The sequence below is a fragment of the Leiobunum rupestre genome, chromosome 1 (assembly GCF_980474605.1).
Source record: "Leiobunum rupestre chromosome 1, qqLeiRupe1.1.hap1, whole genome shotgun sequence".
In the NCBI taxonomy this organism is placed as follows: domain Eukaryota; kingdom Metazoa; phylum Arthropoda; class Arachnida; order Opiliones; family Sclerosomatidae; genus Leiobunum; species Leiobunum rupestre.
The window spans coordinates 52,658,292-52,681,734 of record NC_143384.1 but is presented as its reverse complement, the minus strand read 5'-3'; the positions used below and the strand labels follow the sequence as shown (position 1 = coordinate 52,681,734).

At 37.2% G+C, this 23,443-nt stretch overlaps 1 protein-coding gene across 3 annotated transcripts; it reads left to right on the top strand.

Annotated features, from left to right (window-relative positions):
• The first annotated feature begins 830 nt into the window (after positions 1-830).
• LOC149963227 (uncharacterized) lies at positions 831-18,191 on the top strand. Of its 3 annotated transcripts, XM_090180437.1 has the most exons (7): positions 831-2,208; positions 2,245-4,689; positions 6,527-8,140; positions 11,230-11,940; positions 12,249-13,001; positions 14,742-15,115; positions 16,667-18,191. In XM_090180437.1, the coding sequence occupies exons 1-7, from the start codon at positions 837-839 to the stop codon at positions 17,720-17,722; spliced, it is 8,325 nt and encodes a 2,774-aa protein (XP_090036563.1). In that variant the 5' UTR covers positions 831-836; the 3' UTR covers positions 17,723-18,191. The 3 variants fall into 3 exon arrangements, with proteins under 3 accessions (XP_090036563.1, XP_090036562.1, XP_090036561.1); XM_090180436.1 differs by having other exon boundaries at positions 831-4,689; positions 11,230-11,917; positions 12,232-13,001; XM_090180435.1 differs by having other exon boundaries at positions 831-4,689.
• The last annotated feature ends 5,252 nt before the right edge of the window (positions 18,192-23,443 follow it).

Here is a 23,443-nt window from a genome sequence, read left to right as displayed (position 1 = left end):
CAGCTACTAGTCAGAGCAGTGGCACGACGCCTAAGCTATCAAAGGCTTCGAAAAGTGCTATTCCTAAAATCACTGTGAAAACTAGTAAAACTAGGAACATTTTCAAATCTGACACAGTTTCGTCGAGTTTGACAAAGAAACAAATAAAATCCAAACAAGGCAAACCGCCGCCGAAACAGCCAAAATCCACAAAATTGGAAAGCTCCACACAAAGATTTAAATCCCAAAAAATGATAAAATCGCAAAAAGTGAAACTTTCCATGAAAAAGACCAAAACAACAAACTTGAAAATCGGTGCGAAAGGATTTAAACCCCGAAAAACTAAATTTGCTTCTAAAGTGATAAAATCATCTAGAAACGTAAATCTTTCAGCGAAAAAGACCAAATCCCCAAACTTGAAATTAAAGAAAATCCCTGTGAAAGGACTTAAATCCCAAAAGGAAAAGTTCACTGCGAATGTTTTAAAATCCCAAAAAGTAAAGCTTTCCACGAAACATTCAAAAAATCAAAATGTAAAACTCGCTACCAAAGTGTTAAAATCTCGAAACGTGAAACTTTCCACGAAACTTTTAAAATCGCAAAACGTTAAACTCGTCACGAAAGCGTTAGAATCCAAAAAATCTAAACTTTCCAAGAAGCAGTCAAAATCCCCAAACGTTCAAATGAAAACTAAAGTGTTAAAATTACCAAAACCGAAACTTGCGAAGAACGAGATTAAATCCCAAAAAGTGAAACACATTATTAAACAGTCAAAATCCCAAAAAATGAAACACACTATTAAACAGTCAAAATCCCAAAAAATGAAACACACTATTAAACAGTCAAAATCCCAAAAAATGAAACACACTATTAAACAGTCAAAATCCCAAACCGTAAAACTCAACACGAAAGAGTTAATATCTCAAAATGGCAAAACAATTAAGCCAAAGTCGAAAAACCAATTGACGATGCATAAACCTGCAGCGAGTACAAAAATCAGAAATATCCTTAAACGAGCTAAGGCCAACAAAACTTCAGTAATTGGCAACCAAATAACAACTTTATCTAAAACAACTTTAAAAGCTAAGTTTCGTAATAAGGTTCAGAAAACCGAAAACGTTAAATCTACAAATACTACTCTATTACAAAAGGCAACTGAAATAAATAAGCCACCTAGAGGAAGACCACGTAAAACGGTTCATACCAACGTCCGCGATACTGAAATCCTTTCAAATGTGGTGGAACAATTAACTATTACTACTGAGAGTGGTGGAGACTTGAATCTTTACGAGAAATCAAGTCAGGTTAAAAAATCACTTCATGACGAGAAATCGCTTCACAACAAGAAATCGCTGCACGACGAAAAATCTCTGCACGACGAAAAATCGCCGCACGACGATAAATCACTGCACGACGAGAAATCACTGCACGATGAAAAATCGCCGCACGACGAGAAATCACTGCACGATGAAAAATCGCCGCACGACGAGAAATCACTGCACGGTGAAAAAACTTATAGATATGAAAAATCTACTGCAATGAAGTCAAGAAGGAAAAGTACTACGCAAATGAATGACATGATACTTAGACGCAAAAACTACCCAGTTATATCGCCTCGTAACAAATCAGCAAACGTCACTACAAATACGACTCGTGAAAAGCAAATCGATGAAGCAAAACTACCAATATTATTTACACCAACAAAAGAGAAATCCAGTAAAATAGCAAATTACAATCCTGATCTTAAAAATGTAGTTCCAAACCCGGCTGATAAACACACCCAAAGAAACGAACCAACAATAATCTCTCACGACAAAAAATCTCTAAAACTTAGGACGACAAGAAGTACCACTGAGAAAGTCAGAAATTCGACTATTAACGGTTTTAATAGTAGTAGAAACTCTTTGTTAGAAAAGACCATCGACACCTCCCAAAGAAACGGAAAAGAGAAACTACCTCAAGATGAGACAGTGCCTCAATCGCCTCACATTAGAGTACCAATGAAAGGACGTCGTAGGAAAATACTCAACTCGATTACAACTACAAATAACAATTATAAAAATATTTGCGATGTTACAAATATTGCAATCGAATCGCATGATGAAAATGATGAAAAACTACCTCGTGATGATGGGTTATCTGAGGATGAAAAATTATCCCTTGATAAACAATCACCACCGGATGAAATATTGCCTCGCATTGACCAATTGAATCACCTTGACACATTTCCTCACGGTGACCATGTGCCGCGCCTTAACCCATTACCTCACGTTGATAAATTTCCTCAACATGACAAGTTTCATGATGATAAACAATCATACGCGAGAAGGTTCTCTCCAAAAATTCCTATAACTGGCGTATCACCTGAGGAGAGTAGTCCCGAAAATTCTAAAATTATACTACCTGAGTTCATTAGAGTACCAAAAATATTACTCGGTAAAATACATCAAACCTATGCCGAAAATAAAAATATGGAGAAAAATCTTAGTACTGTTGAAAATCCATCTAATGGCACTGATGTCGCTACAAGTGAAGTAAAATATAATAGTGATAAATATCAGGAATATATTAGTTCCGAAACAACATTACGAGAAACCAGATCTTCGAGTGTGCTTCAAAATGTTCCTAAATCATTGGTCGAACTAAACCATTCTAGTGAAGCTTTTGTAAAACCAGTTTTGAAAGTAACTAGTGCCAAGACCCAAATAGCATTGTCTGCGGGAGCTACAGAAAGTGAACCCAAACAAATTCAGAAGTCAACTGCTGTGGTTACCATTACCCCAAGTAATTCACTGGAATCTAGGAATGGCGAAACGCTATCTGAAAAAGCCAGTCTATCGGCAATTCCATCTGAAATAGTAAAGTCGAAACTATCCAAACCCATTATTTCTGTACCCGGTGAAGAAGGTAACGCTTTGGAAATAAATTATGATAAGAACACCGCTAGTAACAAACTTAACCGGTATGGTTTACGGACATCAGTGAAATCGCCAAGAGGGGTTTGTAAAGCTGGAAAATCTAAGAAAGTTGTTAGTAAAGTAAACACCTTGGAAATATTTACGGATGTAAAAGTAGGCGTAAATCACGAAGAACATACTGGCAAACTAGTGGAAATTACAGATGTTTGTCGTGTTATCGAAAAGACTCAATCGACAAGCGATTCACTTAGTCCAAGTGTTAAGAGCTATTCTTTACGAAAACCATCCAAATCCCGAAATCTTAAAATTGTTAAATCCGGCAAAACTAGTAAGACTTCGCAAAACGTCCCGGAACCAGTTCGGGATATGGGAGATGATATCAAATCTTCCGACAAGTCCGGATACGTTGACGCAAAGTCGGGAGTTGATTTACGTGTTGATGATGTATATTCTTTCGAAGAAACACTGGAAATGAAGGAATCTGCAAATCAAGTAATCAAGCCACGGGATATTCGAGATCCATCCAAGCATCCTAAAATTACTCGTAAACTCTTAAGAACGAGCAAAACTAAGAAGAGTTCTAAAATATTCGAGAAACCAATTCGCGATATCACAGACCTTAGCGAAATATCGCGTGACAAGTCCGAACGAATCGAAGTTCTGCAAAGTCTTACCTCACCAGCTACAGATGTCTATGATTTTGATGAAACGCTGGACACAACAGATTCCCTCTGTGAACTAGCGAAACTGTTTTCCTTTCGAAAATCTAATAACATAAAGCAATCGGAAATCGTTAAAACACAAAAAATGTTTAATGGAAACCAAACACCTGAAAAGATCACCGAACCAAATCTTACGTCTGAAATTTTAAATAAACTAACATCACTTTCTACAGACAACCAAGACGGTACCGAGAAAAAAATAAATGTCGGCCTAGCAAGTATCAAAGTACCTAACCGCTATCCTTCACGTAGATCGTATACCCCACCGAAAACATCAGGCAAACAAGGGAAGTCGAATAAAAGGAGACATTTTCTTAACGGTACTAAACGAAGTAAATTTAAAACAGAATCCGATGGTCCATCTTCTGAAAACTCTAGTCTAATTGGTGCTATTTCTAAATCGGCCGGGGAAGCTAAAGCCCCGCATCTTTTAAATGAAACAATCGAACCGTCGAAATCAGAATATGCAGTTCTTAATCAAAGTTGGAAAGGTGCTGCACTCAAACCTCTCAAGACGTACAGTAAATCAGGGGTTTTGACTGTCAAAAGCGTATCTGATATGGGCCAAGAAACCCAACACTTTCACGGTACTAAAAACGTTGATTTTTCTGGTTGCGAAGCCGATGAAATTAAGCAAAGCTCAATCAAAAATATCAGCGGTAGGCGACGGAAGTTAACAAAAATAGTCGAAAAAAATATCCCCCAAAAAATTAAAAATGTTAAAACTGTTAAAAATAAAGGAATTACTGCAATCGATGGTGCTACGAAAAATAGGAAAGTGACCAAACGTGCTATTAAAACGAAAAACACTTTAAGGGACTATCCAATTAATAATCAAGAGGTTAGTGAAATAAAGAAATCCATCAAAACCGCGACAATTACCAGCAGAAAAACTACAAAGACTCCGAAGACTTTACATAATTCAAGTGCCAAGGAAATTAGACTGCCATCTGAATCCAAATATCGTGAAATTCGCATCCTTTGTACTCAGTTCGACGTGTCTCAACTACAAAATGGCGTTTTCAGAGTTAAAAACACAGAGAAGATTGAAGGGTCTCAGACGGATAAAGGTAATATTTGTTTTTATAATTACATTCTTTTGGCTGAAAAAAATAGTTTTTATAATATTTGACTAAAGTAATGTACAAGTATTTCAAGTAGTTTGGCGGGTAAGAAACAGAAGTATCCATAACGAAAATGAAATGATACAATTCCCAGATCCATCCAGTTTGAATCTGTTGGGATTCAATAACTTTGATCGAATCTAAATAAAAGTTGAATTTCTTACATTGTAATCGGATCAGCTCGATTTTTGATGTAATCGAATCAACTTTGATTCACCATTTTCGTAAAGGATAAAAATATAACTCAAAGTACCTGTCTAGGAGACTAGGACTAAGAAAATGAAAACATGTACCTTCGCAGGTTCAAGATAGTTTTCAGTGAACCCGATTTTTCCTCCAAATCAACGTAACCGTACACCACTTCACGGTTCACAAATTACCGTACCACAAATGAAAATGTAGAGTTTATTCGTTACTTCATAAAAATTTTCCGGTATGAAAGTTTAACAAAGTCACCATGTAATGAATTTCAGCGTATTTTCAATCGGAACCTGCTAAGGTACATGATTCGAACGAATAACATTAGCAGAATAGTGGAATGTAAATACTTATACTTGAGAGATTATATTATATATTTCGGTTTCAACTTATTTCTTAACGTTGAGCACTCAAATAATTATCTGAGCAGTTGAGTGTCTTCAATAGTATTTTCCATCAAATCGTAACACTTAAGGTTCGTTTTAAATACTTTCGTTGCGTTACCAGCTATGACCCAAAACATTTAATACAGAAAATGACTAATAATCTAGTAACTTTGGACATTGTGCCCAAATTTCGAAAGAAATTGCAACCGAGTGTAATTTTGGGAAGCACTCTAATTTAGACTTATTACATAATGTGTCAAAAGCTCGAATCATACCAAAATAAAAGCCAAGAATTATCTATAGAAAAAGTCTTACAAAAAAATTTACCTTCCTAACCTTACTTTTGTAGATGAAATACCAACGTAGATATTTTTCCCGCCATAAACTACAGAATAATTTGGACTTTTGACACTTTATGTATTCAACCTACTTTCATTTTTTTACGAATTGAAAACCTAAATTTACTCGACTAAATTTTACGTAATAAGTGAGCCTCCCCATCATAGTTGTAATGAGCAAAATTGTAAAGCTATTTTCATTTTTTACTTATTTGCTTAGTATGGACTACAATTATATTTCGTTAATCACGAATCCTACTTTTTGAGTAATTCATCAGAACGATGGCAGAATCTTTTTATCTCCTGCTTCAGTGGTAATTGCCAACAAAAAGTGTTTTCTTAGGGTGTGCGATTATATGTTAAAAACTGATTGTTGCAGATTCTGAATTTAGCCCATCACTTGCCATCTGATTTTCAGTTATCTTACACCTGAAATTTGTGTTTTTTCTTTTGAACAATCCTTACAAATATTTTCTATTTGTTGCTTGCTCGTAGCGTCGTAGGCATACGTCGTAGCTTAAACCTTTACGCCTTACCATGGCAACGATCACAAGCCACACCCACGAGCAAGCTACGAATATAGTCTTATAGAATTTAAATTGAAAGTATAAGGTATCGATAGCCTATATAATTATTTCTATAGAAAAAATACAAATTTTAAAACTTTTCCAGTGTCTAAAAAAATAATCTTCTGTATTTAATTTTATTATATTTTAAAAACTTCTGTATTTATTATCTTGGATTCCGTTGACAATTATAAATGAAATACATGTTTGTATCGGAATAAACTAAATTTTTGTAAAGTCTAAACATCCTATTTCGCCCCATTTACAGTAAAAATTTTACATTTTAATTTTACAGCTATGGAAACGAATGAGCTCAACGAATTGGATGCAATAAAATTACTTTCAGTTCCTGGATCCGAAACCTTATTAACGAAAGAAAAGCAACCAATTTCTGGAATCCATACATTGTTCGCCAAGCGTGAAATATCATTGCTCTATTCTAAGCTTTCCTATTCACCAGTCACTTTACAGCCAGAATCAACAGTGTTCCAATCCGTAACATCCATGGCGGAGCGCAGACCACTATTCCAGCCTGAACCATTAGGAGTTAAATTCGAGTCACAAACTAGCCAGGCTGAGGATCCTATATCTCAGAACGACGCAATGGTCAACAAGTCCAAGCCTTCCTCGAAATTTAGTTCGTCTCACCACGAATATGATGAAACCTATTTCTCCGAATTCGAAAATTCTTCAAATTCATTTTCCCTCGAAGACATCACCTCGGATCTACCAGGATTAATATCCTCGCCCCGGGTTGGTTCGACTACGCAATCGAATTTCGCGACGGTATTGAAGGACCCGAATTATTTCGTATCAAATTTCACTAAGGATGAAAATTTAAAAAGCACGTGCTCAATATCGGACTCTTTCAATTCTCTCTCCGACAAGTTATACTTAACTACATCAACCATTGCCAAAAAGATATCTACAGGCGCTAAAGAACGTTCTTCATTTCTTGATGAAACTCCCGTGGTAACCGAGACTTTAGAAGTAGCAAAGGTAGCTGTTGCAGAAGTTTCCAAAGTAGCCGATGAAGAAGTAGCAAAGGTAGCTGTTGAAGAAGTTTCCAAAGTAGCCGATGAAGAAGTAGCAAAGGTAGCTGTTGAAGAAGTTTCCAAAGTAGCCGATGAAGAAGTAGCAAAGGTAGCTGTTGAAGAAGTTTCCAAAGTAGCCGATGAAGAAGTAGCAAAGGTAGCTGTTGAAGAAGTTTCCAAAGTAGCCGATGAAGAAGTAGCAAAGGTAGCTGTTGAAGAAGTTTCCAAAGTAGCCGATGAAGAAGTAGCAAAGGTAGCTGTTGAAGAAGTTTCCAAAGTAGCCAAAGCAGAAGAAGTGAAGGTAGCTGCTGAAGAAGTACCCAAGGTAGCTGCTAAAGAAGTTCTAAAAGTAGCTGCTGATCAAGACCCGAGAATAGCTGCTGAAGACGTCTCGAAAGCCATTGCTGAAGAGGTTGCCACTGCCACTGAAGATAGGGAAGTGGTCTGCATAGAAAGCCCAAGGGTTTCGAAAGATGTTCAGCAGGTTATTGAAAATATAACCGCAATCTTGGAAATGCTTTCAAAAGTTCAAGGTGAAACGGGTCAGAATGGGAACCAGCGCGATGTTTTCGATAGCCGTGAATTTTTTTGGAGTGAAACTGACAAGAACTCGGCAACATTGGTTAACCTACCTCCTAAAACCGTTAACGAGACTTTTGTTGAGAATTACTATACCAACGAGATGGAACTTTCCCACGAAAGGAAAACCGTTTCGCCCATAAGGTTGTTTCGGGTCAGCAAAACAATGTTCCAACCCAAGAAAGACCAACCAGAGAACCTGACACCGTCGTACAAATGCGCCATTCAATTAGACGAATTGAATAAATCTTACTCCGACCGATTCGTAGCAGAGAGTGAACACCATAAGTCGTCGGGTAGGTCAATTTCTAATTCCGTTTTCATTACTTGATTTTTTTGTCATTGACCCCACTTTAAATGGCAACCAAAGTGGTGAGAGAAACAGCTCAATCGGCACCGTGAAACTTCTAGAGTATAGTGAACTTTCTTAGAACTAGATCCTGCCACCTAGGACCAACAAACACAAGGAGAACGCAGCTAGCCTTTAAACGGGCTAACGAAGGGTTGTGTACGAATTTCATTGGACGAGCGTCACGAGCCTTTACGATGAACGTTTTACGGGCGGGGGGGAAGACAATTTCCGATTTTTCCCCTTCCGACGGCAGCAGGCGCTAAAGCGTCTAGCCAATGAAAAACGTACACCAGAAAATCCACGACTTTTGAGGGGTAGCGTTCTCCTTGTGTGGGGTGTTGTGTTTGTTGCTCCTAGCTTCCACAGTGCCACGGTGCCGTTTGGCAGTTTCTTCAGAATGTTAAGAGTGTGTTTGTATTAGAATTTTACAGTACAAACTAGCTAAATTTTAAATTGCAGCTAGTGTCTTCTGTTATTTCAATTTTGTGTCTTAAATGTAAGACATTTGCAATTTTTTGTGGTCTGTTATAACTGTCTGTTACCACCACTACTACTACTACAACAACTACTACTACATTTATGATTTTCCCAAGAAAATCGGTTTTTAGTTTGAGTGGGTTTTTGATTGGTCAATAATTAAACCTTGTATATCATCAAGGTTGCCACAGTACCTGGAAAAGTCAGGGAATTTGAAAATGGGTCTAAAACTCTGGGAATTGGAAAATATGGTCTTAAAGTTGGCGTATTTAAGAAATAATTTTGAAATAGTTAGGGAAAAGTGATATAATTTACTTTTGGTTGCCAACAGAAAAAATGACTAAAATATACGTTAAAATTTAATTTTGGCTTAAAAAATCGGGGATAATCTCTAAAAATGGTCATGGAAAACCAGATAAACTCACGGAATTTGAATATCAAAAACGGTGACAACCCGGTCCATACACAAACCCACGTCTTAGTTCATAACGTGTTAAAGGGCCTCAGAGGTGGCGTTTATGGCTTTAGTTTAACGGTAGTTCACAAGTATTATTTTCTTTGAACCAGCGGTCCAACTCTTTTTTGAAGATAACTTCTTATAAAATTTAGACTTAGGGGTTCACAATTTTTTCTTGTGTTTAAGATATTTTAATAGGGTTTTAAGTGATTGATTGTGAGTTATTTCTTTAGTTTTTTTAGCTGAAAAAGGAACAATCAGGATACATTTTATCTTCGTCATGAACTAATTTTAATCCCTGACAGGGACAGCCCGGTCTTATAACATTTCCTTGTGAAAAGAAAAAGGTGACGAACTTGCAAGGCGAATTGCTATTCTTGGTGATTCAAACATCATCAACAGGAAATACTTTTATTGTTTCCCATTCTTTTGAATCAGTTCCTTTACAAATAATATCTGTTATACGCTTGAGCATCATTGTTTTAATTGTATTCAAGTACCTGGCTGTCTCAGCTAGGCTTTTATTAGTCCACGTCATCGACTTTGGTAGGCATATCTGTACTGGCTAAAAACATTTACACAACTGAGGTTAAAATGTACAAATTAAGTTAAAATCTAAATAGTTTATTTTGGTGTTTACGGCAAACTTTACACTTCATAACTTGTCCTGCCTCAACTAATTTAACACGAATGATTACGATTCTTCGACTTAAAGGGGCTGGAAATTGGGGTTTTGAAAAACGTCATCTGTGACGTCATTAACGAGATTTAGCGCGTAGAACTACTTTTTGTCAAGTTCCCGAAGATGTAAACAGGCACCGCTGTGTTGAGATTTTTGTATGACGAAATCCAGCGTGGTCTTGGTTAGTGTTAGCTGAGCTCGTAGGAAGTTTTAAAATTTCATTAATCTTTATTGAAATTTAGTTTAATGAACAACAATTGTTTAACGAACAATTCATTTGAGCGATAAGGTCTTTTGGTAGTAGGGTGTTCGTAATTTTTAAATTATTATTTGCAAGTTTCATCGAATTTTGTAAAAAAACGCTTGATGAATCGAAGCCAATTTCTAAGGGCGTTGGTTTCACTGGAGCATTTTGATAAACCTTAGTACTCAACCACAGTTATTTTACCTTTTCTCACTTATCTAACTCACCAACAAGAGATATTTTCGTATCATCACGTTTCCGTTTTTTATTTGAATTAAACTCGTTCATTAACTTCATTATAATTAAATAAATATTAAAATACTAGAACCAAAACCACGTCCACGAATGCCCGAATATCTTAGTTCGCGTATGAATACCTCTCACTAGTCTCTCCCTCGGGTCGCTCCTCACTATTTTCAAAACATCTCCGTCAGAGCCAAATTTTTCAAGCGGGAAAAAAAGAAAATAAACAGGGTCCGGATTTTTTTGGAGATACCACGTCACTAGACGATTTCAAAACCCCAATTTCCAGTCCCTTTAAAGGGCAACAAAGGAAACTACGTAGCAGAAACTACTGAACCGGCACCGTGACGCTGTGAAAATCGGGGAACTGTGATCGGATCTAGTTCTAAGCGACTCCACCAGCGGCACTGGTGTGCTATGCTAGAAGTATAAGCTTTAAAGGGATAATTAACTAAATCGAAAAATCGGGTGTTCTCCCATAAAACCGAATTCCCATTAGTCCGAATCAATATATCCAATATGTATAAAAAAAATAGCACCAAATTGGCGGGGTCCCATTCAACTGACCGAATAAATATCCGATATTTTAAAAGTAATACATCCCTAGGAGTTAGGGTTAGGTTGAATAAAATGATATTTAATTATTGGATATTAAACGTTCCTCGTAAATTTAATTGAAATCCGCCAAAATTGTAGGATTCGAACGATTGAAGACAAGCGAAAAATTTGCTAACACGACTTGTTTTTACCTTACCAGCGCCTTCACCCCTAATGTTAAACCTGTTGGTTGAAATGTGAAATTTATTTGATACAACATAAACATGGAAGTTCAGTAGCATTTAAGCCATTTCTGCCAGATAGATTCCGCATGCCACTTTTGTTTTCCTTAAAATTAAAACCACTTAATTGAGATGACGTGTATATTTACAGTCCGAGATGCGCACCTGGAAAACGACCAAACAAAAAAACCGGAACCGATAAGAAAAATTAAATTGTTTCTGTGCAAAGATTGCGGGAACGCTTTCCGCGACCAACAACCTTACATCGACCATCATCTTTCTGTGCACGGAGACCCAGAACCTTTCAAATGTAGCGTTTGCCATTTCTCCACCAATCAGAAAGGCTCATTGTCGAAACACGTTCACCTCCACCATCCTGGTAAGCAACGAAGAAAATGGATTAAAAAAGTTAAAACACCCCGCTCCAAAGCCTGCAAGAGTTCTTGTAAAGTGCCGGTAGACGCTTGTGCTCTGGTTGCAGAAAACCTTCCTAATTCGACGGACTGTTTCGCAAACACCTTTCGCAGAACGCGAAGCATGGTCAAGCGTGGTCTTCCTTCCAATTGGAACGTTCATTTCGAGCACAAGTACAAATGCGAACGTTGCGGGGAAGTGTTTAAGAAACGAACGGACCTGGAAAGTCACAACGTGGATTGCTCACCGCCGCCCGTCGTTCGAACGTCGAGTTCGCAGTCCAATCCGACCGTCTTATTTGATCAGCCGTCTCTCAGCGATTACGATTTAGTCAAGAAAAAATTCGATTTACGCGAGTTCAGTGTGAAGTTGGAAAAGTTGGAACAGAACGATTTGCAGAATTTGGAATACATTGGGAATTTGAACTTCAATGCGTATTCAAATCCAGGTAATTATAAAATTATTTTCTTAAGAAATTACTTATCGACCAGGAAGATTTTTATATATTTAATTTATAACTAGAAATAACTTCCAGAATTTATATAATTCGCAATAACACCAAACACTAGACACAAAAGCACTCTACATCAATTGATCTAAGGTTGCAATTTTCAAGGTTCCCAGACGAATTTAGCTTTAGTTACTCAGTATACGTAGAAAATCCATTACTTACACACAACATTACCAGTCTAGATCTAGCCCATTGATTAACCTCACTTTAATATAACATTCTTGGCACAACTGAATTTCTTTCAGTGACTGCATCACCTCCAATTAAAATCAAAGTTGAAAGACCAAGCTCGTCGGAATCGATAAAGAGTACCATTAGCGCCTGCTTCAACGAGGCACTTCAATACGGGGCACCGGTTAACTTGTCCGTTGTCGAGAACGTTGAGTTTCAGAACGCGGACTGTCCCATCAAGATAGTCGATTGCAGAACCCTCGTGCCATTTCAATGCACGGTTTGCCACAAGCGGTTCGAGAAAAAGCAACAAATGATGGCTCACCTACTGGCGCATACCCAAGTCAAACCGAACATATTAAAGTGGAGTTCGATGCGGAAAAAACGACCTTGTAAAGCAACCTTGGGACTGGAATGTAGCGCTAAAAATCAAGCCCTGTTTGAATGCGCGGAGTGCAAGGACATCTTTCCGAACATGGCCGTGTTATTGGTCCACGAGATGAACGTTCACGGGGGTGTCGAACCCGCTGACCAATATCCTGGAACACACGCGTTGTCCATCGCGAATGATTATCAATCAGAAGGCGAAGAAATATTTCAAGTCAGCGAATCAGTAGCGGAATTCCAAGCAGTAAACACAACTTATTTCAATGAAGATTTGACGGACACCGCGTCAAAAATGGTTGACATTCCGACATCAGTAACAGACTTAGAAGGCAATGCTAGTGAAATTAACGTTGCCCTGTCTGAATATCCATCTCAACCAGAAACGACATTGTACCAATGCGTCAAACATGACTTACTCGAAAAACGTGTGTCTATAAAAGGTAAGACTTTCATTATAACTTACGAGGGAATTCCGATGCGTAGGATAAGTAGAGCTTCTAACCGCCAACTGCTCAGTGCTCACGTCGTTCAGGTCGTAATTCTCAGATATCTGAAAGTATATTGCCCTCACCAAGCAATCTGATCTGAAAATTTTCATTATCCTGATCTTACCAGATTCAATTATCTGACTTAAACGATTGGTATATATTTAAAATCTTGTGGAAATGAAATCGAAATAAACTATAATTAAGAATTTTAAAGGGCATATGTGAGATCGATAACTGTGAGGCATCTGAAATCTGATCATCAACCGTTGGTTGGTTTATAATGAATTCAGATAAGTTTCGAGTTTAAACTATCAGGTTTGCAGTTTCAACCATATCAACTAATCTAATAATATCTTAAGGTAAATACAGATAATCTGATATCTGATTTATCATAATCATTTGCTCACCTCGAATAACTGTTATCTGAGAATCGGTTGGAAGCAATGAGGCCAAGTATGTGAGTTAAGTGGCCCCGGAATCCGGGCCCGATGAGATCCATTGTTACGGGATATAACTCTATACTTTTGGCGATAAACCCACTTGTCTAAATTCGGGGCCCTAGAATTATACTGGTTTATGGAGTTCTTGGTTGAATCTATGGGTTAGTAATAGCTACTTCTGGAGACGATCCTCCGCGGCAGGGTATAGGCCAGGTATGCCATGCCGTAGCTTGATATTCTGAAGGCGGTCTAAGTGTATCCTAACATATAAAATTAGCGAAGAGGAAAAGGTTGATGAACATATTCATGCTTCCTAAGTGCAAATAAATACATTCATTACGTAAAACCACAAGTTTAAATTAGCTTAAACTAACCCAAAATATGTTGAACACGTTTTCATTAAACACATTTTAAATTTTAGATTATGAACTCAGGTGACCTACCACACCTCCTATATTTAAGGTTTATGATTGTTTCGTACTTTAGACGTTACCATTCCATGTGTTCAATATCAAAAATTACATATTTGGAAAACATTTTGACCAAAGATGCTTAAGTTAACAAGTTCCACAGATGAGTTATCGACCCTATTACCATTTATTAAACCACCTTTTTACTTTTTGAGAGCTATATTTTTCTGTAATTTCAACAAATTCTTCTTTTTTTAAAGGAAACTCGTAAATTTCAATAGAAATTTTATTTTCTAATTATTATTCTGATACTATGTGAGTATCTCAAGCTGAGTTAATTTTTCACAAATTACTTAACGCGTTAAAGCAAAGAAATCTGAAAGTGCCCTTTTGACTACTTACACGATATGGGATGGCGGAGTGGTTAGCAATTTCGCCCCGCAGCATGAGGAGCCGGGTTCGATCCCAGCTTGTGGCACTGGGTGGAAACTCGGAACTAATCCTTCTGCGTTGAGTTTGCCAATTCCCTCCCCACTGGTTTAAGGGGTTTTCCCCCGAGTTCTACGGTTTCCCTTTCCATAATAACTGCGGAGGTTAACGGTAATAGTAAGTGTAGCTAGCTGTTGGCGCGCGTGGCGTGAAGGGTCTGCCACCACCCTCCTTCGCATTGTAACCTGGGATAATGGCTTTAAAAGTCGCTTGATGACTTAGGCCTAAGGTGGTGCCTTGGGTATAAGCCTAGCTGACTATTATTATCTCTACGCTTACTTATTTTTGCGTGTTTAATTAATTTACATAATCTGTTCACGAAAAACAAAAGTGTAATGTGAAAATCGTTTCAGATTACCTTGTGCGTGCGACTGGGTATTTTTCCAGTGTTTCAGGATCTCCGATGGAAGCGAAAACCAGCCAGGAGAGCAGCTCGACTTCTCCGAAGGAAATAATAGAGTGTCGAGACTGCGGAAAGGGCATCGAGATGCGTCACTACAAGAGACATTGCTTGAAGGCACACGGCAATCCCAGGCCTTTCAGATGCGACCTTTGCAGTTTTTCCACTCGGGAAAAGTACCGTTTGAACATCCACCTGCGAACTCACCGAGCCGAAAAACCCTTCGTTTGCGACTTATGTGGCAAGTCTTACACCAGTCCAGGCTCTCTCTGGAACCACAAACGGACCAATCACGGTTTGAAATCCAAGGATCCTCTACGAGGACAAGTAAGTCTAGCTGCTAATTAACATGGAAACCAGGGTCGGCAAAAAACAAAACTACATGCTTTTTGGTTCAATTTAATTAAAAATTATTGTAGCTTCTGTTAATGCAGTTTTACATTTTGGTTAAAAATACCAAAATTCTGGTCGTTTCTATTTTCTGTAAGAGGCGTAATTGGATAAAATTTGGGTTTTGTTTTTAAGAAAAACCAAAATCACTATGGTGTTAGTTCTTACACCATGGCTTAAACCAAGATTAAAACCAGCGTTGCCAGGTCGTTTTTGAGAAAGTCGCCCAAACGTTATTTCAAAGTAGCCCAATTTGTCACCCAAAATAAATTCAGTCCTTCTTAAGTAGCTCAATTGGTCTCCCAAAGTAAAACATTAATAACCAAATGGTTTAACCTCACTTAAACTAATTTTTAAATCAAACCAATCATTTTATTAAAAAAATAGAAGTTACATTATATTAATTGGTTATACATTTATTGGTTGAATGCGTTTCAAAAATTAAAAGTTCAGTTGGAGGCACAAATTCCGAACATTTTATGTTTATTCGCGCTAGTCCGAATTTAACATATAATATACTAGACAATAAATCGAGATTCATTCGGTTTCTAAGATCAGTTTTCGTCAAGTTCACTTGGGAGAAACTCGTTCTACTTGTGCGTTAGAAATTGGTAAACTTAAAAGCTTAATTGCACCTTCAGCTAATACCTTCATTATGTGCTCTCCAGAGGCATCTTGAAAACGGTATAAGTCTATCCAAAATTCACTTACATTTGTTTTCTTTTCCCAGACTAGAGAACTTAGCAATCGAAGTTGACTTTCCAACTCCCATTTCGTGCAGTTAAAAAAATCTTATGGCAAATCGTTCAACACTTGGGGTCAATTTATTAGTACATGTTCGGGAGAAATTTTATCTAACTTCCTAACAACATTTAAATTGCTTGGTAGCCGTAATTGGCAATTTAAACATACGCTTTTTAAAAAGCTAAAACACCTCTTCAAAATCTCTTCTTTGGTACATTTCTTTAAAGACTGGTTTAATTGGTCAAAGAAACTAACCCCGAAATGACATAACTCACTTGGCATGTAAATGCTCTCCATTCAGACCAAATCTAATGTTATCAATGTCTTGTTCTCTTTGTTAAACTTGAATATACTTGGTTTCAATATCCTCACGGCTGCGGCTTCGAATAATCGCTCAAACTCTCCAAACAAATTTATAATATCCCCCGTTGAAAAAGCTTGGTGATTGGCTTAATATCTTTTAGTATCGGGTATAAAAAATCGAAATAAAGTCGGTTTGTTTTAACGGCGACGTCAGATAAAGGAGCCCAAATCGCCCAAGCATTTTTTTGTCTCCAATCGGTTTGAAAGTAGCCCAAATTGGGCGACTTTTCGCCCAACTGGCAACCCTGATTAAAACATAGTTTAAACAAGTGTGCTTTAACTAGCCAACCCTAGGGGAAACACACAACGTTTTTCTTGTTCATTCCTACTCTTAAACCGTTTCATAAGAAGATCCTGGTTTTTAATAGAGTTAATTTCCAGATATATGAGAACGACACTGGTATGCCGTTGGAAGACATCCTGGCCCTGGACCCTTACCGAGATTACCTAAAATGTTGCTACTGTGACTTGTACTTCTGCTTGAAAACTTCGGTGACCCGTCACGTCAAAGCGATGCACACGTTCCATCAAACTTATCCGTGCGATGAATGCGGCAAACGGTTCGCTACGCCAGGTCATCTAGAACTGCACAATCAAAGCCACGGCTCACTGTCCGCCACCGATCTCTGCTCCATCAAAATCAGCGACCCTCGCTCTCTCGCTCCCATGTCCGCCTTATCTCCAAATAACTCCGCTCACAATATCGGCAAGTCTACCAGCGTCGTCTTTGCTCCTTCCGCTTCGAGCGCCAAACAGTTTTTCGATAAGCTTTCTATCACAAACGCTTCTTCGCCGAACGACCGAATGGGTATCGTCGATTCCTCAAGTACTAAAACCATCTACCTCGATAACGGTATCAGTGGTCGGAGGGACGAGTACTCCTCACGTGTACCGGCGAAAATTTCCAAAGACATTCTACCGTTTGTAAAAGAACGCAATAACGCGTATCAGTGTACTTTGTGTGATGAAGAGTTCGTTTCGACGGTTAATTTGACCCAACATATACAGGTTCATCAAGCACGCCTCAACGCCATTTTGGCAGCTTCTAATGTTACGGCAGACAGTAAAGCGTCTGACCTACCACCAACGCGTCCTGTTAACAAGCTACCACGAAGCTGCAATGTGTGCCACAAATTGTTCCTCACTAAAGACCATTTAGAAATACACGCGCAAACTCATCGTAGTCTCGGAAGACAGAGTTGCGACGGGACACGCGAAGATGACCCGTTCACTTTGAGCCCATCCAATCCGAATCAATGTGGCATTTGCGATCAGGTACTCAATTCGCCCTTCTCACTGGCCGATCATTTGCAAACGCATCTAAAATTAGTCGGTAGTAGTATAGAAATAGCTCCTATAGCTACCCCGGAGTTTAAGACAAGCGAATCAGATAGAGCCAGAGCACTCAGTACGACTGATAATAGGTTTAAGGCCTAGGACTCTTGATAATAAGTTTAAGACCTAACCCTCTTTTAAAGGCTTAAGGTCTATGACAACTTATAATTGGTTTAAGACGTAGGACCACCGATAATACGTTTTAGGCCTAGCACAAATTATTTGTAAATATTCGAAAACCAATACTTGTGAAATGGTTGTGAAAAAGTACAACGTGTTGAAGATCAAATTTCTGGTAATTCCTACAATGGAAACCAAAGTCTGATCCAAACGGAACGCGAAATACTATTGTACATAATTATATTGGTTTAACTTATTTTGGTTTTTAAATGTAGTTTTTGAGTCAAATTCTAATTTTGAAGCTTTGTTTAAAAAACTGTGATAATATTATATAGCTCACTTAAGTGCGATAAGGTATGAATGTCAAATAGGAAATATCTAACATCGGATTCTTTATAGTGCATTCACTACAAGCTGGTTTGTTTTAGGTTGTTACTGCCTAAATATGGCGCACTTATTAGTGACGTTTCTTAAACTGAAATTTTGTTGAAATCTTGGTTCAAAATTAATTTAAAAAAATAACATTTACTTATTCCGCGTTAGTTAGTTCACCAACACAGATGTTGTCGAAAACACCACGTTTTCTATTAGTCGTTCATAATCAAATGACACCACTAAACTACTCCGTCTATTGAATAAAATCGTTGGAAAACTTTGTGTCTGTAACAGAGTTTCATTTGTCGTTTAAACTGAACAATTTCACATTTTTTTTAAAGTAATTTTTGTTTCAAAATGAGGTGCTTGTTAATTATTGTTTAAAAATAAAAAATAGCTTATGTATAAATATAATAAATAGACATATCTTTGATATGAATACGAAATTATTTGCATATCATATACGTATTGAGGAATAACCAAGTACGCGCTGTGAAACAACAGTGGATTTGGGAAAACTAACTAGCAGAATTTGCTCAAACCTCACCGTGACACTGAAGCTAATACTTACGCCAGTATCACTGGTGAACTTCCTTAGAACTAGATCAAAGCACAGTTTCCTCCTTTCCACAGTGTTACATTGGTTTCCCCATTAGTTGGCTTTTTAAGTCTGTTGGTCTCCAATTACCTTTTGTGGTCGAAATCTGCCAATCACTTATTTTTCCTATCCCTGAAAATAACTTATAGTGGTAAGGCACTAGACCGTATTGTACTCATTTTGTTTGCAATAATTTTAGTTTTTTTAAATAAGGAAAGGTGATAAGGTTTAAAGGAATGTATTTTTCTATCATTAATAATATTTTCACGTACAACCTTGTATCCCCTTTTTCCCATGTTGGTATAAATGGCGTCTACACTCCTTTTAGTGTCATCAGTCATTTTTTCTTAACCACAGTGTTTTTTAAACAGTTAAAGTAAACGATTTATCAACCAAGCGAAAAATACTTACCACCTCGCAATGGCTTCTATTGAACAGAGTGTTACTACTCCCCCACAGGGAGTCATCATGCCACTTTCCATAAACATTCCCCGCCGTAGAGCCATGACAGCTATTAACGGTAATAGTTAGTGTAGGGAGCTGTTGGCTCCTGTGAGGTGAAAGGCTTGCCACCACCTTCCTAAATAATGTATTCTCGTGAATACCACCAATTCAGAAAACGTTTTAACACTCAAAATGGCGGCCATGGTCAAAACTGAAGATTGATGGGCAATATTCTAAATAAATTACAATGATTGGTACCTTTCCTAAGGGCCACATTGGCGTTTGAATAATTGTAAATATTGATTTGTTCCTTCGTTTCCTTTCCTCGTGCTAGTTAATTCGTCCAATTATATTCGAGGATTGACGATAAACTAGTAAATTTCAAACGTCAGTGTCACCTTTTTAGTTGAATCCTTTTTCTTCTTCTTGCAAATGGTTTGCAGGCACAGCTGACGAATGAGGAAACTTGGTTTATTACTTTAAGAGGTTAATTTAAATTATTTATTTGATGATCCATTGTACTTGTGGTCTCCAGACGTTACAATTTTTTATATGTAGTGTAAAATGTTGTTTCTAAGTAGTCACACAAATAAATTAATTAATAAGAAAATGTGATTTTATTTTTTATTAGTTGTACTAGTACATGCATGTTGAACAACGCAGCAGCAATAAGACGTAATTAACTTTCTACAAAATTATCTATTTACCTCGAAAATATGTGGCAACCTTGTTTTCCAGTTGCTAGAAAACAGTGTTTCCATATTTTACGTTTTAATCATTCCGCTCAGGAACCCATACCTCTACTTGGAATGCTTATCCTGCTGTATCGCGTATGGTAAGATCAGTCTGACGGCTTTGGTCACACTAAAAGAGAACCATTTACTTTTCTTCTTTTTATTTACATACAAAATCAACGAAGTTTAGTCAATTATTTCACGTTTAAATCATCTTTATTTATATTTATGAACACACAATGAATAATTATTTCTAATGGTCTTTAAAAGCTCTTTTTATTGGAAACATATAGATTAAATGACAAAAGAGGTGACGGCTAAGCCTTTTTTAATTAAATTGTCAGGGTCTTTTTATTTTGTTCGGAAAGTGATTTTTTTTTCAAAAACAATTTATACTACTGATTTCAAATTTGGAAAGTCAATTTACTATACCGGGGGACAATAGTTTGAAAAATGTCAACGTTTTTGGTGATGTTTTTCACCACTAGGTGCGAGATATAAAAAAATTATTATAAAATTGAAGTCCGTCATCGAAAACTATTAAAAATTGTTGACTCGGCGAAAAAGACTTCTTTTTCAATGAAAATTCGAGCTTGAAAAATTTACAAGTTGGTCCAGCCAAATTACAATTGTTTGAAACGATAATTAAAAAGCGAACAAATCTAATAAAGACGTATTAGAGTTTTTACACTTGAAAAAATGTACACTGTTTTTTTTAAATTATGCAGATATTTTAATCATATCAATTTTTACAAAACATGTTCCATAATACCACTATTGGCTGCAACGCCGGTTTGTGTGCGGACAATGAAGTTCGCAAACGCTCTCTCTATCATTTCTGGTGTGACGTCTCGGCAAGCCATGATTCTTCTTCTGATGAGTTCCTCCCTAGTTTCAATTGGCGTCGCGTATACTTTTGCTTTAATGAATCCCCAGATATTAAATCCCGCGGTGGTAGGTCAGGTGACCTTGCTGGCCAATGCACTGGACCATTTCTTCCTATTCACATTTCAGGAAACTAGTTGTCGAGGTGCGCAGTTACTTGCCGGGCAAAATGGGGAGGAGCCCCTATGTGGGTTCGTGTCACACCAAAGATGGCTATTTTGATGATTAAAGGGCATATCTCTAGAAAATGACGCTTCGTCGGAGAACAACACAGGCGCAAAAATTGCGGATCTTCAAAGAGAGCATTTAGTAACCAGTTGCTAAATTAATGACGTCTTTGATGGTCTCCGTCAATTAGTCCTTGGTGAAGCGTAGCGCTGTATGGGTGATAGCGATTCTTACGCAGAATTTTCCACACACGATATGCGGAATAACCCAAATCAGCAGCGGCGTTAGCGCAACTGTTACGAGGATTTGCCGCAGAGTACGCTAAAACATTGTTATCGAAGTCTAAATCCGGTTGACCCAATCCTCGAAACCTGGGTTGCAAGTTGCCAATTGATTGAAATCGTGAAGTGCTCGTCTTACTGCATTTACCGAAGGTGCTCCATTTTGATGTCTTTCTGCGAAGATTTCGGTCACTCTTCTAAGGTTTTGCCCAGCTTCTCCATTGTAAATGGCAACTATCTCGGTACACGCTCAGCTACTGGATAACGAGTTTCCCTTTAAATACCCAATGCGTGTTTCGAATATTGTAAAAATTAATCTGATTAAAATATCTGCATTTAAAAAAAACTGTGTACATTTTTTCCAGTGTAAAAACTCTAATACGTCTACATAAGACTTGTTCGCTTTTTAATTATCGTTTCAAACAATTGTAATTTGGTTTGACCAATTTGTAAGTTTTTCAATCTCGAATTTTCACTGAATAGTCTTTTTTCGCCGAGTCAAATTTTTTAAAAGTTTTCAATGACGGACAACAACTTTATAATAGCAATTTTGTATCTCGGACCTAGTGGTGAAGAAATAACTTTTCAAAATCGGTGAAAAACATTACCAAAAACGAGAAAATTTCTCAAACAAATGTCCCCCGGTATAGTAAATACTAAATTGACCTTCTAAATTTGAAATCAGTAGTATAAATAGTTTTTGAAAGAAATCGCTTTTCCGAGCAAAAAAAAGACCATCTAAATGAAATAAAAATGACGATATTAGCCCCTTAAATTGGAGTTAGTACAGAAAATAAAGTTAAAATAAAATCTAAAAGCTCGTATCCCGTAATAGTTAATCACGCTATTGCACGTTTAGAAATTTGATAATTTATTTCTGATTTTAAATTGTGAATATTCCACCGCTAAATTTACCAGCTCTGCCGTTTCAAGCTTCTCGGTCATTATCAAAACCCTTTTCACCTACAATTTTTAATGGGTAAAGTTTATCTGCACGCTAGAAAAAAGCGGTATAAACACTACAGGAAAGTAGACTAACGGACTAACGTATTGCACCTCGAACCGCCATTGCATTCCGATACAGTAGTCCCATTTCCTCGAGCTTTTTGCATATCTCGGCCCATGGACCATTTCGACATTATTTTGTACATTTACATGTTTAACAATTCGTATATAAATTTTACTTAACATACTCATTCAACTTATTCAATTATAGACTTATGTGTACACGAAATACCAATATGCAGGTGAAAAGATAGAGTTTGAAAGAATCGACGAACGTACATCCTCTGCCAAAAATAAGAGGCTTAGTTTTCAATTTCAATAATATCGTTTACTATTTAACGTCTTAGAATGAATAGCGTGTTTCCTTCGTCCTTATCCGGAACAGGCGCTAAGGCTTAGGCTCTGCTACAGTGTTGAGAACATTAATGTGTTGCCAAATGTGTTATATATTTTTACCTTGCTCCGTTATAATAGACTTTACACTCTAATAGCATATACCGTCCAAAAGAGTGTAAATGTAATGGTTTAAATTATAGTCAGCTTAAAATTAGACGTTTTCGATTGTGGTCAAAACTCGCGTTTGATAGTGCCCCACTTTCACCATAAATAAAAGTAGATAAGATCATTATTGTTATAAAACAGCAGTCTACAGTAAAATCACTGCTATAAATCCGCCAATCAACGGTTAAAAAACAGCGTTTTTACTTTTTAGCATTCCGAAAAGTGACTTAACGGCTAAAAATACCTCAACTAACCGTATATAAAACATCAATTAACACTTTATAAACAGTGGGCATAATAATACAAAATCCGTCAGTCGACTGTTCCTTAAAAAAGTAAATAATGCCGTAAAGGTAATTAGGTCATTGTAAGAAAAACTTCATCCAAAATACTTTTAAAAAACCCAAATATCTATTTATGGCATGAGATTATGCCATATTTTTTACATTACATTTTTATCCCGAAAACAGCTATTATATATTGAATAGAAACAAATACCTTATGGATTGTTTGTAAAAAAAAAACCCGCAAAATTAAATGTAGCATTTCTATCACGCAGAATTTAGTTGATATCGTAATTGAAACGCTTGGTTTGCAAGCCCGTTTATGAATGCCACACTTGAGTGGACACTGCCTACACGTCACTTTCTACAGAGTTCAAAAAGTACCTTCGTAATGTTTTATTTAACCTTACTCCGACTAACTACTGGGT